The sequence below is a fragment of the Vombatus ursinus genome, unplaced genomic scaffold, assembly GCF_900497805.2.
Source record: "Vombatus ursinus unplaced genomic scaffold, bare-nosed wombat genome assembly UNPS02014778.1, whole genome shotgun sequence".
In the NCBI taxonomy this organism is placed as follows: domain Eukaryota; kingdom Metazoa; phylum Chordata; class Mammalia; order Diprotodontia; family Vombatidae; genus Vombatus; species Vombatus ursinus.
In genome coordinates, this window is record NW_020954556.1 from 46,748,774 (window position 1) to 46,762,144 (window position 13,371).

General features: G+C 47.4%; 1 protein-coding gene across 1 annotated transcript in view; it reads right to left on the minus strand.

Annotated features, from left to right (window-relative positions):
• Positions 1-13,371, minus strand: part of TTC7A (tetratricopeptide repeat domain 7A) — a 202,809-nt gene that overhangs the window by 26,961 nt on the left and 162,477 nt on the right. The window contains exons 17-18 of the mRNA XM_027865179.1: positions 11,974-12,071; positions 9,754-9,888 (exon numbers count right to left, since the gene is read on the minus strand). Coding sequence (XP_027720980.1) covers positions 9,754-9,888; positions 11,974-12,071 — 233 coding nt within the window. The remainder of the gene's footprint in view (positions 1-9,753; positions 9,889-11,973; positions 12,072-13,371) is intronic.

Below are 13,371 nucleotides of genomic sequence, written 5' to 3' on the forward strand. Positions count from 1 at the left end.
CTGAGTGCTTACTATGTGCCAAGTACTATGCTAAGTGTTGGGGATATCCGATCCTGGAGGAATAGGGAGCCATGGGAGTTTCTTGAGCAGGATGAGTGACATGGTCTGATCTGCGCTTTAGGAAAGGGACTTTGGCAGCTGAGTGTCGGGTCCACCAGAGTGGGGGAACACCTGAGGCTGGGAGAGCACTGAGCTTAGGCAAGAGGTGCCGAGGGCCTGATCTAGGGTGGGTGCTCTGGGAGAGACGCTGACAAGGTACGGTAAGATCTGGCAGGCTCCAGAGGACCTGACTCAGGGTTTTCCCAACACCTGTTCTCAGCTAAGGCTCCCAGCCAGAAGCAAAGAGCAGCATAGGCCCTGGGGTAACCCAGCTCTGCCTGTGTGATTTCAGGCGAATCTTTTCACCTCTCTGGGTGTCAGTTTCCTCACCTGTCAAATGAGGTGGCTAGACTAGATGGTCTCTAAGGCTAGGTGGCACAGTGAATAGACTGCTAGACTTTGGAGTCAGGACAGCCTGAGTTCAAATCCTGCCTTAGAAGCTTACTAGCTCTATGACTCTGGGCAAGTCAAACCTCTCTGCCTCAATTTCCTTATCTGTAAAAAAGGATAATAACAGCATTTACCTCACAGGTTCGTTGTGAGGATATAATGAAATACTAAATGTAAAGTGTTTGGCAAACTTTAAAGCACTATATAAGTGCTTTAGAATAACAGCTGAGTCTCTGATTCTCTAATCGCAGGCATCCTGTGATCAAGGGTCCCGGGCGTGGTAATTTCAGCATAAAAGCCAGACGAGACCCATCTCCTTGAAACCCACCTCCTGCACCTATTTAGGAAAAGCTCTTGGAAAGAGGCAGAGATGGCAATCCCCTCTTCACACTGCAGTCACCTCTGGACTCGTCTTCTTGCTAGGAGAAAGACTGAGCTAAGCCTTTGATGCATTCCACCACCCTCTGAGTGCCTGGAGGAGCGCTGCACGGAGCTGATTATGCAATGAGAATAAATGACACCAGCCAAAAACACAACAAAGGCCTTCACAAGGGGACGCGGGGCTTTTGTGGTCGATACGGCAACGCTGGAAATCACATAAATCATATCATGAAGGGGGAAAGAAGAGTAAACACATTAAAAAGTTTGGTTCCTGTTTCAGGAGAAGAGGGTGAGAACAGTTACTACCTCCATCCACCCTCCTCATCGCAGCTTCTCCCCAGGCCGGCTGGCTCATAAGGACAGCACAGACTGGAGCTCCCAAGCAAGGACTGCAGACTTCCTGGGGAGAGGGAAGGTAACCACTTGGTCACTGCAGCCAAGCCTCTCCCACAATTGCTGGAGCCAGAAGGGGCCTCCCCCATGCTCACCTGCCAACTCCCTTTTACAACACCGCCCACCTACAACCTGTGGCTGCACAGGCACAGCTCGAACACTTCTACCTAAAGGGAGCTCGCTACCTGCAGCCACCGCTGGGCAGCTTCTATGTGGCTTCCATTGAAAGTGAGGCCCGCTCGTGGGTAGTCACAGAAGAAACACCCCAATGGCTTTACAATATTTCCCTAGAAACGTGACACTTCCGCCTACCTTTAGGGCAGAGCTGAGCATGCTCCTGGCTAAAGGCAACGTAAGCATTTCTTCCCAAGCAGCCCCAAAGTTTTAGTAACAACCCTAGAGAAACAAACACCACCTTCTGTCCTGGACTTGGTGGCTTCAGAGAACATTTGAGGTTGCTAACACTTCTGTCTGTGCCATCTGGCAGTCAACCAGCGTTCACAGAACACCTACTATGTGCTCACTTCTGCGCTAAGCCGTGCCATGGGAGGGGGAGGAGAAGAGCATTTTCAGGTAGTAGGAATGATCGACCACTAGTGGCTTACATAATATCTTGAGGTCCTAAGAAAGGGAGAGGAGGGGTGAATAGTAAGGAAAGGGCTTAGAAGGGGGGTGAGAGGCCAGGGATACGGTGGTGAGGGTGTGAATTGCAAGCTTACTATGAGTCAACAATAGTCCGTCAAATAAGCAAACGTGAGCTTGGACTGAATTAGGAGAGGAATAAAGAAGCAGTGCTCCCTTGTCCTCTGCCCCAGGCCCACCATGTCTAGAGGACTGCAGTTAGTTCTTTGGACAGAGTGGAGGAAGGACGTTGGATAGGCTGGAGAGTGTCCAGGAGGACAACCAAAATGGCACAGGGCCTTGAATGCCTATCATGAGGACTGGTGAAAGGAACTGGAAATAGTTATCCTGGAGAAGAAAGAGCTTTCAAGAGACAAGACAGTCATCTTCACATAAATGAGAATGAAAGATTATCATGTGGGAGAGGATAAGACCTGTTCTGTCTGTTTTGCCCCAAACCAGCAGCAACATAGGGAGAAAATGAAGTAAATGAAATTTATTTAATTTGATGTAAACAGGAAAAAGCAGCTAGGTAAAACTGATTTTAAGTAAAGGCAGGTAGAGGGCATAGCAGAAACAGTGCTAGACTTGGAGCCAGGAAGACCTGAGTTCGAATCCTCCTCCATACACTTCCTAGCTGTGGGATCCCGGGTAAGTCACTTACTTCTTTTCAGGCTCAGTTTCCTCATCTGCAAAATGGGGATAACAACACCACCCTCATTCCTGGCAGTCTCACCAAAGAAAATGGATATCCACATGTGGGAATAAGTATCAATACGCTTTGAAAATTACATAAGGAGAAAGGGTTATTATGATTACCATAATACTAGCAAAGATGTTCATCTCAGAAATAAAAGCAACAACACTACATTACCCGAGGATCTCTCCCCACTGTCTGCATTAGTCTTTCAACTAGCCACAGGTCAAGGACAAAGCCCAAGCCTGATCCTCAGGAGTCCCCTGCCCTTTGATCTCTGAAGAGCAGGATGCAGTGAGCGTATTAAGAAATGGATTTGGAGTCAGAAGCCCTGGGCCCAGAACTTAGCTCAGCTTCCTACCAACAGCAGTCACTTCCCTTGTGAGGTGTTTTTTTACAGCTCCAATCATGATCTCTCTCCCCCCACCTCAGTGTACATCTAGTCCCTAGAAGGCAGCTATTTCAGGGGCTTGGCTTGCCCCAAAGAAGAGAAGGTCTGTGAGGAAAGGAGGCCAGCTAGGTTCAGTGCCGCCTGGAGTTTTCTTTCCTACTGTTTTATTTGCCCTTTATCCCCAAAACGGGTTGTCAATTGTCCGTAACAAAACTAATATTTAACAGTAATAGCTAACACTTATGGAGTGCACAAGATCTTTTACGTGCATCATCTCATTTAGCCCTCACAACTCTGGGATGCAGACATTACTGTTATGCCCAATTTACAGATGAAGAAACTGAGGCTAAGGGGGTTAAACGACTGGCTCAGGGTCACCCAGCTAGGAAATGTCTGAAGCAGGATTTGAACTTGAGTCTTCCTGGCTCCAAGCCCGATCCACAATGCCACATGGCTGCCTAGTACTATCTATAAAAGGCATTCAAAGCTTACCTGCAGTTTTAAAGCTATTAAAGTTTAAAATGGCACTAAGACTTTGAGAGCATCTTGTATAGGTCTTCAAAGGTTAACAGTCGTATGAGGCTGTTAACAGGTGCCATAGGTCTCATTGTCCCCATTTTACAGATGAGGAAAACAAGGCTCAGGTTAAGTGACTTGCCCATGGTCCCACAGCTAGTGAGTATCAAGTGGTTTTCTCTCTGCTGCCGCCACTAGGCCATGTCTGGTCTTCAGGACATGGCCTAGTTTCCTTTAATTCTTCTAGTCTGAACATGTACTTATTACTTTCAATGCCCTTGGGATAAAGGCCAGACAGAGGACTTTTTTCAAAGGGCTTTACTAACAACAAAGGCAAAGAAGACAAAATAAACAAACTCACAGACTCCAGAATAGAGCCCAGAGGCTGGCAAAGGGTCCTCGGCTAAGCAGTCCTGCTCTCCCTTCCCCTGGCCTGGCTACGTGGGCTAGCTGATTGTGTACAGCCCTGGGAGGAGAACCCACACTCTGCCCATGGGCCTGTGACACTGACATGAGTCTATCTACCAGGGGTTTAGGTTTTTCTTATATGGCTGAAGGCAGCAACAGCTTTGTTCCAAACATGTAAGTGGCCGTAACTGCTGTACAGTGAGAGCAGAGATTGTAAACCACTATTCTACATAGAGAGATTTCAGAGGCCCTGTGACCCTGGATGGGAAACCCATGATATCTTTATTTCAATTATGATTGTAATTTGTAATATGGTTGTTAAGATTTGCAATCTTCTCTATTTTATGCATTTAAAAACATTATTTTGAGGAGGGTACATAGGCTTCAACAGTCCCATATCACACAGAAAGGTTAAGAACTCTCGATTTTAGAGCACTGGGATGGGGTGGCGGTGGGGAAGGGTAGGCAAGGGAGGAGGGTAGGTTCCCAGGTCTATGTGGAAGGCTGTGGAATTCTGATATCTCACTTTAGAGTACATATTCGCAGTTCCCCGCCTTCCAAGGGGTTAATTTTGTGCACAGTAAACCCACATTATTGCAAAATCAATACAGACAGAAGGTCAGGCAAAGAGCCTGCCATGGAGAAAAGGCTCTGCCTCAGGAGGGGAGTTCTCTACAGCAGTTCTGCAGTGCTGTCAGCCTGGCCTGGGAAACAGCTTGAACCCATACAAGGGCCCATGCAGACAAGAGCTGGCTGGGTGAGGCATTTCCCTTCAAGACGTCTTCTGCCTGAGGATGGGGGCCCCCGTACATCGTTCCCAGAGGGACCTCGGTGCGCTCTGCCCAATGCAGCCAAGGACTACTGAGTGACTGGAGCTGGACTAGCGAGGTGATGGGGATGCTGGGGCTGCTCCTGCCCCACATCCTGGGTCTCCAGGCTGGCTCCCTGTGCTCCCTGCCCAGCACGTTACCAAACATGGTGATTCCTAGGAAGCCAGCTCCTGCCCTCGAGGCGTGAATGGGGACGGGCGTCATGCCCATTCTGTGCACGACTGACTTGTTCTCCAACCTGACTGCTCAGACCCAGGCCTGGACTTTCTTTTCCTCCCTCCAAGGAAAGATGATTATTCCTACCGCCATTTTAAAAATTATTCTTTATTTCAGCAAAATGGGAGTTACAGTCTCTTTAAAATAAAATGCAGAGATTCTTCTTCCTGCCATTCTATTTTTTTTCCATCCTATCTTCCTTAACTTTCATCTCTCCCTTCTCTCCTCCCTCCTTCTTGCTTCTCTTTCTCCCCTCTTCCTTCCTGTTCCTTTGTCATTTCTCCCTAGCCTACTCTCTTCTTGTCTGTCTAGCTTTCTCCCTCCTATTCTCTCCCTCTGTGTGAGAATATCTCTCTCAGTGTCTCTCTCTCAGCAGGCTACCTCAGCAAATGGAAAACATATGTTCCCTTGAGTTATTTGAGAATTTTCATTTATTATATTTTCTTAGGCAGCCTCCTCGTCTGTGCCTCCATAGTGAGCTGGTCCCAATTTCCCTGCCAGTACTACTGCTCTGTCATCTTCCCCCGTGCCCACTCCTAAACCCCCTGTTCCCAGGAGGTGGGGGTTGCTTTTATACCTCCTCTTCTGCTTCTCTCTCCCGAGGGCCCAGCCTCCATCCAACCTTAAACCTTCCAGGGAAAACGGCGAGACAAGACTGCCTCACACATTCATCCATTCTAGACGTGGTTCTCTCCATGTCAGAGACACCCCTGTGGTATTTAATATGGGGAAGGTAGAGAGGCAATCCATTTATACAAATCCAGCCTTGCCATGGAGACTCCAACCAACAGGCTGCCTTAGAAAATATTAACAGCCAAATAATACCATAGCTACCAGCCTAGAATTTAAGGACAGGAAAGAGATCATGAGCTGGGTCTGCTGCGGGGCACAAAGGCTAGGGAGACTGTCACAGGGCTGGAAAGATCCATTGTCAAGGCTGAATAATGCCCACAGCCAAGACTGGCACTTCTGTAAGCAGCTGGCCCTGGCCCTTCACAAGGAGATCCAGGACTCTGGGAACAAACAATGCTCCCCATCTGACAGAATGGGGTTGAACTGAAGGGAGTAAACCAAGAAAGGCTGGGATGGGGCACGGATAAAGAGGAGAGAGAGGGGCAAGGAGATGAGGGGAGAAAAGGGGGGGGGGGGGAGAGATAGAGAGAGAGAAGAATGTGGAAATCAGACAGGGATGAATGGAGAGATAAGGGATGGGGATTCATGGAGGAAGGGAAGAGGTGGGTGTAGAAGAAAAATGAGGTGGATAGGAGGAAAGGGAAAGGGAGAGGAGAAAATGATAGGGAAAAGGAGAGAAAAATAGAAAGGGAAGCAGGAATGGCCCCACTACCAGAGGATTAGACGAAGAAGCTAGATGACCTTTGCTCTTGACCTTGGAGAGAATAAGAGAAGGGAGAGATGAGCAGAGGTGACAAACAGGAGGAGTCAGGAGAGTGAAGAGGAGGAAAGGAAGAGAAGGGGAGATGTGGAAAGGACAGAGAGGGGGAGATGGAAGCTAGGGGGAGAGAAAGAGGGAAGGCAAGAAGTAGAGAAGAGGAGAAACAGAGAGGGACACCCTCCCCCTTGGTGCTATTTTAAAAAGAAATATGAACTACAGCCAAAGCCCGAGATCTTCTCCCGGTTCCCAGAGCCCTCCCTGAAGCTCTCACCAACAGCTGGCCCATCTCAAGCTTTCAGAGCCGCACATGGAGCTGCGGTGCCAGCGTCTCCACGGGGGAGACCTGGGCTTTCTGAAGCCAGAACAGAACCTTCCTTTTCCTTACCTTCAAAGGCGCTCCTATTTATACAAAGGCCAGTATCTGAGCATCAAGGAGGAGGAGGATTCTCCCCATCTCACTCCGGAGCTGCAGCAGGGGGGTGTGAGGAAGGGGAAGGCATGTGGTGAAAACAGCCCTCTCCAAGACTGGCCTGCCTCAGCCCTGATACTGTGGGCCCCAGATCATCCTAAGCGACATCGACCTGAACCCCAAGCTAGAGCCATCCTTCCTGAGCAGCAAAAACGAATGGGAAGCTTTGTACCTGGGAGTCTGGGGCACAGGGGTGGAGCACTGCTGAGGGATGTCCCAGAGTATAAGCTTTGTGAAGGGAGGCTCTGCTTTCCATCACATCTTTGTAGCCCAGGGCCCTGCACATACTAAATACTGGTCGGATTAAGTTAGAGAGAAGATGGAAGTGGGTGAAGGAAGGAGACAGACAAAAAAAAGAAGGCAAGGCCACTGGAAGAAAAAGTAGATACAAGCCAACTCTGCTGACTACAGAGTGAGTTCCTCACTGTCCTCCCAGTGCCCAAACGAGGTAACCACTCATATTCCAGAATTCTAAAGAGCTCAAGCTTTCCTCAGCCCCCCTTTCCTTCCTGCAAATATCTGCTCCAGCTGGCTGAGTCATTACAAGGGCCACGGGGAGGAAGGCTAAGCTGTGCAAAGCTCTCAGACTCCCAGAGAAGAAAGTCATCGTGGGGCGGGCAGAGCCTGGCACAGGTGGGCTAGCCCCCGGGCAGCTCCCCTCTGAAAACTCCTTCCACACTCATCAGGGATGGCGATGGATGCTGTGCATCGAGGGCTGCTGGGGAGCAATCACCAGACTTTGGCTACACGGGGGAGAACGCTGAACACATCCAGCGGCCGTGGGGCTGACAGCAAGTCTGGCTTCATGAGGGCCTTCCACCTTCATCAGAAATCCTGCCATAGGACAGGGTCTGGTTTCTTACTGAGAAGAACAAGGCTTGTCAAGGTCAAGCCTTCTTGTGAAAGGTTTGAAATGTACTCCCAGTTACTAATTGTTGGAACCCAGACCACAGCATTCCTACAGTCAGGCTTGGAAACAGATGCATCAACAGATACAGGCCTCAGTCTGTGAGCTGTTCAATCCTATTTCAACGGGCCATCAAGCCACGACTCAGCTGCCAAAGCCACATTCCAAAAGTACAAGTCTGAACATGCTACTCCCCTGCTCAAGAAACTTCACTGGCTCCCTTTCATCTCTGGAAGCTAAAACAAACACCTCAGGTTTGCCATTTTTAGCCATTCCCAACATGACTCCAAACTACCTTTACGGTCTTCTTGTTTTCACATTACTATCCTTTATGCATTCCAAGTCTGGCCGAATTGCCTCTGCCTGTTCCTCACACACAACACTCCTTCTCTGGCCAAACACGCCTGGAGTAACCTATTTACTTCTTTGAGGCTGCCTCTTAGAATATCTTGTTTCCTTGAAAACCCAGCTCCAGCCACCTCCCACGTCTGGCCTTTCTCTATTCCCGCCCTTCCCCTCCCCCTCCCTGCCGCAATAACTAGGGCCTCCCACACCTAAATTACCATGTATTTATCTGGCATGTACTTAGATACATGTACACCTCCTACACACCGACTCCCCCTCTAGAATGTCAGCTCCTAGGGGCCAGGCAGCCTTCCATTTTCGCCCTCCCTCCCAGAACCATGCACGGTGTAACACACTCAAAAACATCTGTGGATACCCGCTCCTCCTCTCCTCCCAACGTTCCGAGCCTTAACGGAGGCAGTTGGTGGTGCAGTGGCTGGAGCAGCTGAGCCTGACTTAGGAAGACCCAAGTTCACTAGCTGCGTGACCTTGGGCAGGTCACTTAACCTTTGTCTGTCTTAGTGTCCTCACTGTAAAAGGAGGATGATTTTTGGAAAAAGCATTAACACAATGTGTGGCATACACTAAGCACTTAAAGAAACCCTTATTCCCTTCCTTTCTCTTACATCACTGCTAACAGGGCTGACTGTCTACCTATCACAGGCTATGATTTTCTGGTCCTAGTAATACATAAGTGAAGATTGTGCTTTGGTTGGTCATCGCCATCACTGGCTAAAGATTTTCACAGATTGTACATATAAGCAAACTGGGGCCCAAAGTGACTTATCCAAGTTAATAATAGCTAGCTAGCATTTACATAGCACTTACCATGTGCCAGGCACGGTGTTAAGTGCTTTACAATTATTATTTCATTTGATCATCATAACAACCCTGGAAGGTAGATGCTTTTATTATCCCCATTTTACAGGCAAAGAAACTGAGGCAAACAGGGTTTGGACTTGCCCAGGGTCACACTGCCATTAAGTGTCTCAGACAGGATTTGCACTCAGGTCTTCTTGACTCCAGGTCCAGTGCTCTATCCACTGCGCCACCTACCTATACCAATAAGTGGCAGAACCAGGATTTGAGCCCAGGTCCCTTTCCTTTAGGTCCAATGTTCCTTCCATGATGCTTCCTTCACTATGACTACCACCAATCATTTTCTCTCTGGGAGATTTTCACAAATCCACTCCGTCTCCATTATGCCCATTCTATTTATGGTCTTAAGATGCTACTGGGTCACCTGGAAAGAAGAGGTGCTGTGATGGCTATTTACAACATTAAAATGCCTCTTCTCTGTACAGTGATTCTTACTTTATCTCACTGATTTACTACACTCCTGTGAGGCAGGTGGTTGTTGTTGTTTAGTCGTTTCAGTTGTATCCCACTGTGCTACTTAGCTGCCCGTGAGGTAGACAGGGCAGGTATTATCATCTGTATTTGGTGTGAGAAACAGAGACTCAGGGTGGAGGGAATTTGCCCAAGGTCACACAGCAAATTAGTCAGAGCTCTGAGACTTGAATCACTTAGTCCACTTAAGACTTCTGACTAGGTCGTTCTCCAGGCTAGGCAGGGAACATGCAGTCTTCATCCCAACCCATCGTGACAGCATGGGGATGCTGAGAGCGCAGAGTAGCCAGAATGGAGCCAGACTGGTCATACTTCCCCGACCTTTTGCTGTGGGGGTGGGGACTCACCTGCCTGGAGCCAGATCCTTTCCAAGGTGGTCCACATCTGCATGGGTCCCTGCTTCATGGCTGAGTTGTGCACTGTTAGTTCAGACATGGCCTCCTCCAGTCGGGATGCTGCCATGGAGGAAGCAGCATGAGAGCCTGCAAGGGAAAGGGGCAGACTGAGTCATGAAGTCACAACCACTGGCATGAGGAAGGAAACCGGTCACAGGCGGGGAAAGTGGGTGAACCCAAGCCTCCCACGCAGGAGTTCTGGCCCCCAGGCCCACTCTTCATCTACTTTGTATAGATATTCTTCATCTACTTAATTATTTAGATGCTGTTTTCCTCATTCGAATATAAGCTCCTTGAGGGCAGGAACAGCTGCTTGCCTTTCTTTGACTCTCCAGCCCTTTGGCACAGGGCCTGCTACATACTGGGGACTTAAACAAATGCTTCTTGATTGACTGATGTACTAAACCCATCACATAGACATCTATCCTCATATATAGTAAGCTTATATCTAATCTTATGATTTAGAAATTATCGGGGCCTTCACAGGTCATCTCACCTAATGCCCTCAGAAATGCTTGCTGGTCAGGATGCTCAGACCCAGGGAACTTAAGTTATTTGATCTTAAAGGCATAACAGTTAAAATTCAAGTCTTCTAACTCCACATCCAATGCTCTTTCTACCCCATCATGTGTGTTCAGGGGACAGACCTAACCTAGGCCAATGTTTACAAAACAACTGAAGTCCGTTCATTAGAGTTTGTTTGTTGTTCATTGTGAACAATTCTGTAAGTAGCATCCATCAGACACTAAGCTTTTCTTTGGAGAGAGCTTCTATTCTGTGATGGCACTGAGGGAGGCTGAGATCCTGCTAAGAAATGTAAGACCTCAGAGGTACATACAATACACACACAAACACACACATTTGAAATTCAAGCTCATTCTCTCTGCCTGAGAGAGTAACTCAGGAGACATCAGTCCAAACAAACAGATGATCTCACTTGACAACAGAAGTCTACATATGAGCTTAATTAATGACTCTTCTAAAAGCTAGTTCCTCATTAAAGACAGAAGCTTCAGTTCTGGTGTTTAGATACACACATGCATACACACACACACGTAGAATGAATATAAAACTACTGAGTTTGATTTGGAAGGTGCAGAATCGGGTTCACTACTTTATAGTCACACCTCATATGAACTCTGACATGTTCATTAAGTGGAAAAACAAATAGCAAAAGCATAACTTTCATTATATCCCGCTTATACTTTCCTTGCCATGGGAACCTGTCGATATTTTTTAAAAAAGTTCTGCCTTAAATCCTTAATTAATGAAAATGTCTTTTGTAGTACCTAAGTACCTGACGAATTTGGTACAACTTGCTTTTCACACCAAGGAGCCAAGGAACAGCCCTATTTTATTTTGTAAAGTCAGCCCTGAGAACAGAAATGTAAAAAGAAGCAAAATCCATCACCTTACTAATTGTTCTTTCCTGAACTGGACATTTGCAAGCCTTGAGCCTTAACACACACCTTTGCCATGTTCACCCTGTTTTCTCTTTGCTCTTCCCCCATGTTTCCCAGGAGATGTAGGTACCACTGCGCTCTTATTCCCCTCACCCCCTGTCATCGTCCTGCACCTATCTATGTACCGAGCCTTTATTTGGTAGAAGTCAGAACGCTACTTAATTGGTTCCAAAGACCTACTGAAGCTCCCGGTATTGTGTGGAAACATAATTACCTCAACTTTCAGTGCCCAGAGAGATCCACCTCTAACTTGGTTCAGTTGAAGAGACCTGAATTGGAGGATCAGGACAATGCCCATGACACTACCTATGTCTATGTCCCAATTCAAATGCGATTACCAAGGTAGTCCTTAGTGCAGCTGAAGAAGAGGGCCACACTCACAAGTAATCTCAGTGTTTTTCATTTGCTCTTTAAAGCATTTTTCTTTTTTATTATGAAATTAACAATCATCAACAAACACAAACATTCCAATACACAAAGAACAAAAAAGATTATACATAAAACTACAAACTTGTTCTTCTTACATAAGTTTGTTTTTAAAGCATATATTAAATTTAATAAGATGGTTTTGTATCCCCACACAACTTTTTTTTTTCTTCTGTGAACTTTTAAAATATTTTATTGATGCTTTTTTTCCCCCCCAATTCACATCCTTCTCCCCTCCCCGGTGCCCCAACCCCAGATGCCTTCATCTCAGTGTTTTTCTTACCGGATTCCTCCTCATAGTTATCAGGCAGGGTCAAATGCATTCCACCTTGCTTCTTCAGCACTGGCACCTCAGTGAGGCTGCCATCCTTTTCAGAGCCCCTGGAAAAGAGAGGGTGGGGGTGAAATGGGGAACCTTTCATAGTGGTCAGAAGTAGGCCTGCCAAGCAGAGTCCTGCCCCCACCACGGGCCACATGGCCAAGAGGAAAGGGGCTTAAGAGACAACGGGCCTCAGGCCCAAGTCTGCCAGGAACTTGGCGTGCGCGCGCATGCACGCGCACACACACACACACACACACACACACACCCCCACTAGGATGTTCTGTGGGCATTTTAAACTCAATGTGTCCTAAAGCAGACTCATTATCTTCACCATCAAACTTGCCCCTTCTTCCCTTTTCTGACTTCTTTTCTGCTAGGGGGCCACCATTCTCCAAGTCCCCGATGCTGTAAACACGCTGGACATGGTCCTCCCTTTCCTCTTCCTATTGCCCCCCCCCCACTCAATCAATTACAAAGTCCTATCAATCCTACTTTCACAATATTGTTCGTATCTGTCCGTTCTTGCTATCACTCTCATCAGGCCTCCACTATCTCTCCTTTCACCTACTGCAATTCACTTCCTAAATGGCACACCTCTTTGTCTCTCTGATCCATCCTTCACTTTGCTGACAGATTAATCTTCCTAATGCACAACTCTGATTACATCACCCCACTCTCAAAAACCTTCAACAGCTCCTCGCTGCCTTCTGGACAAAATGAAACCTCCTGAGCCTAACATTTAAGCACAATACAGTTCCAACTCATCCTTCCAGCTGTCTCTTGCTTTTCCAGTTCCTGTTCCTAGGCCAGGGGCTCTTACCTTCTGTTGTGTCACGAACCTCCTTTGATAGGCTGGTGAAAAACCTACGGACCCCTTTCTCAGAAGAATGTTTTCAAATGCTTAAAATACAATTCATAAGATTATCTAGGAAACCAATTATATTGAAATGCAGTTACCAAAATATTTTTTAAAAACAAGTGCATGGATCTGAAGTTAAGCCTTCTCACTCTAGCCAAGGACTAGACTCTTCATATTCCTCACATTTTTCATGCTTTCCTACCTCCCTGCCTTTATTCACACGAGGATCTATACCTGGTATGCCCTCCCTAAACTCTCTCTGTTGAACTCCTAACCTCAGCTTCAAGGCCTAGCTCAAATGCTCCTCCCTCCCATGAGTTCTTCAGTTCTCTCCTCCCTCAGCCAGAGATCAGTCTTTTTATTTGTGCCCTGCTGTACCAGTCTGGTTTCATGTCATCCTTATTTTCGGGGAACCTCAGAAGCCATCTACCCCAGCCTTTTCCTGAACAGGAATCCCTGCTACAGCGGCCACAAGAGGCCACCCCTTCTTCCTTTCCCTC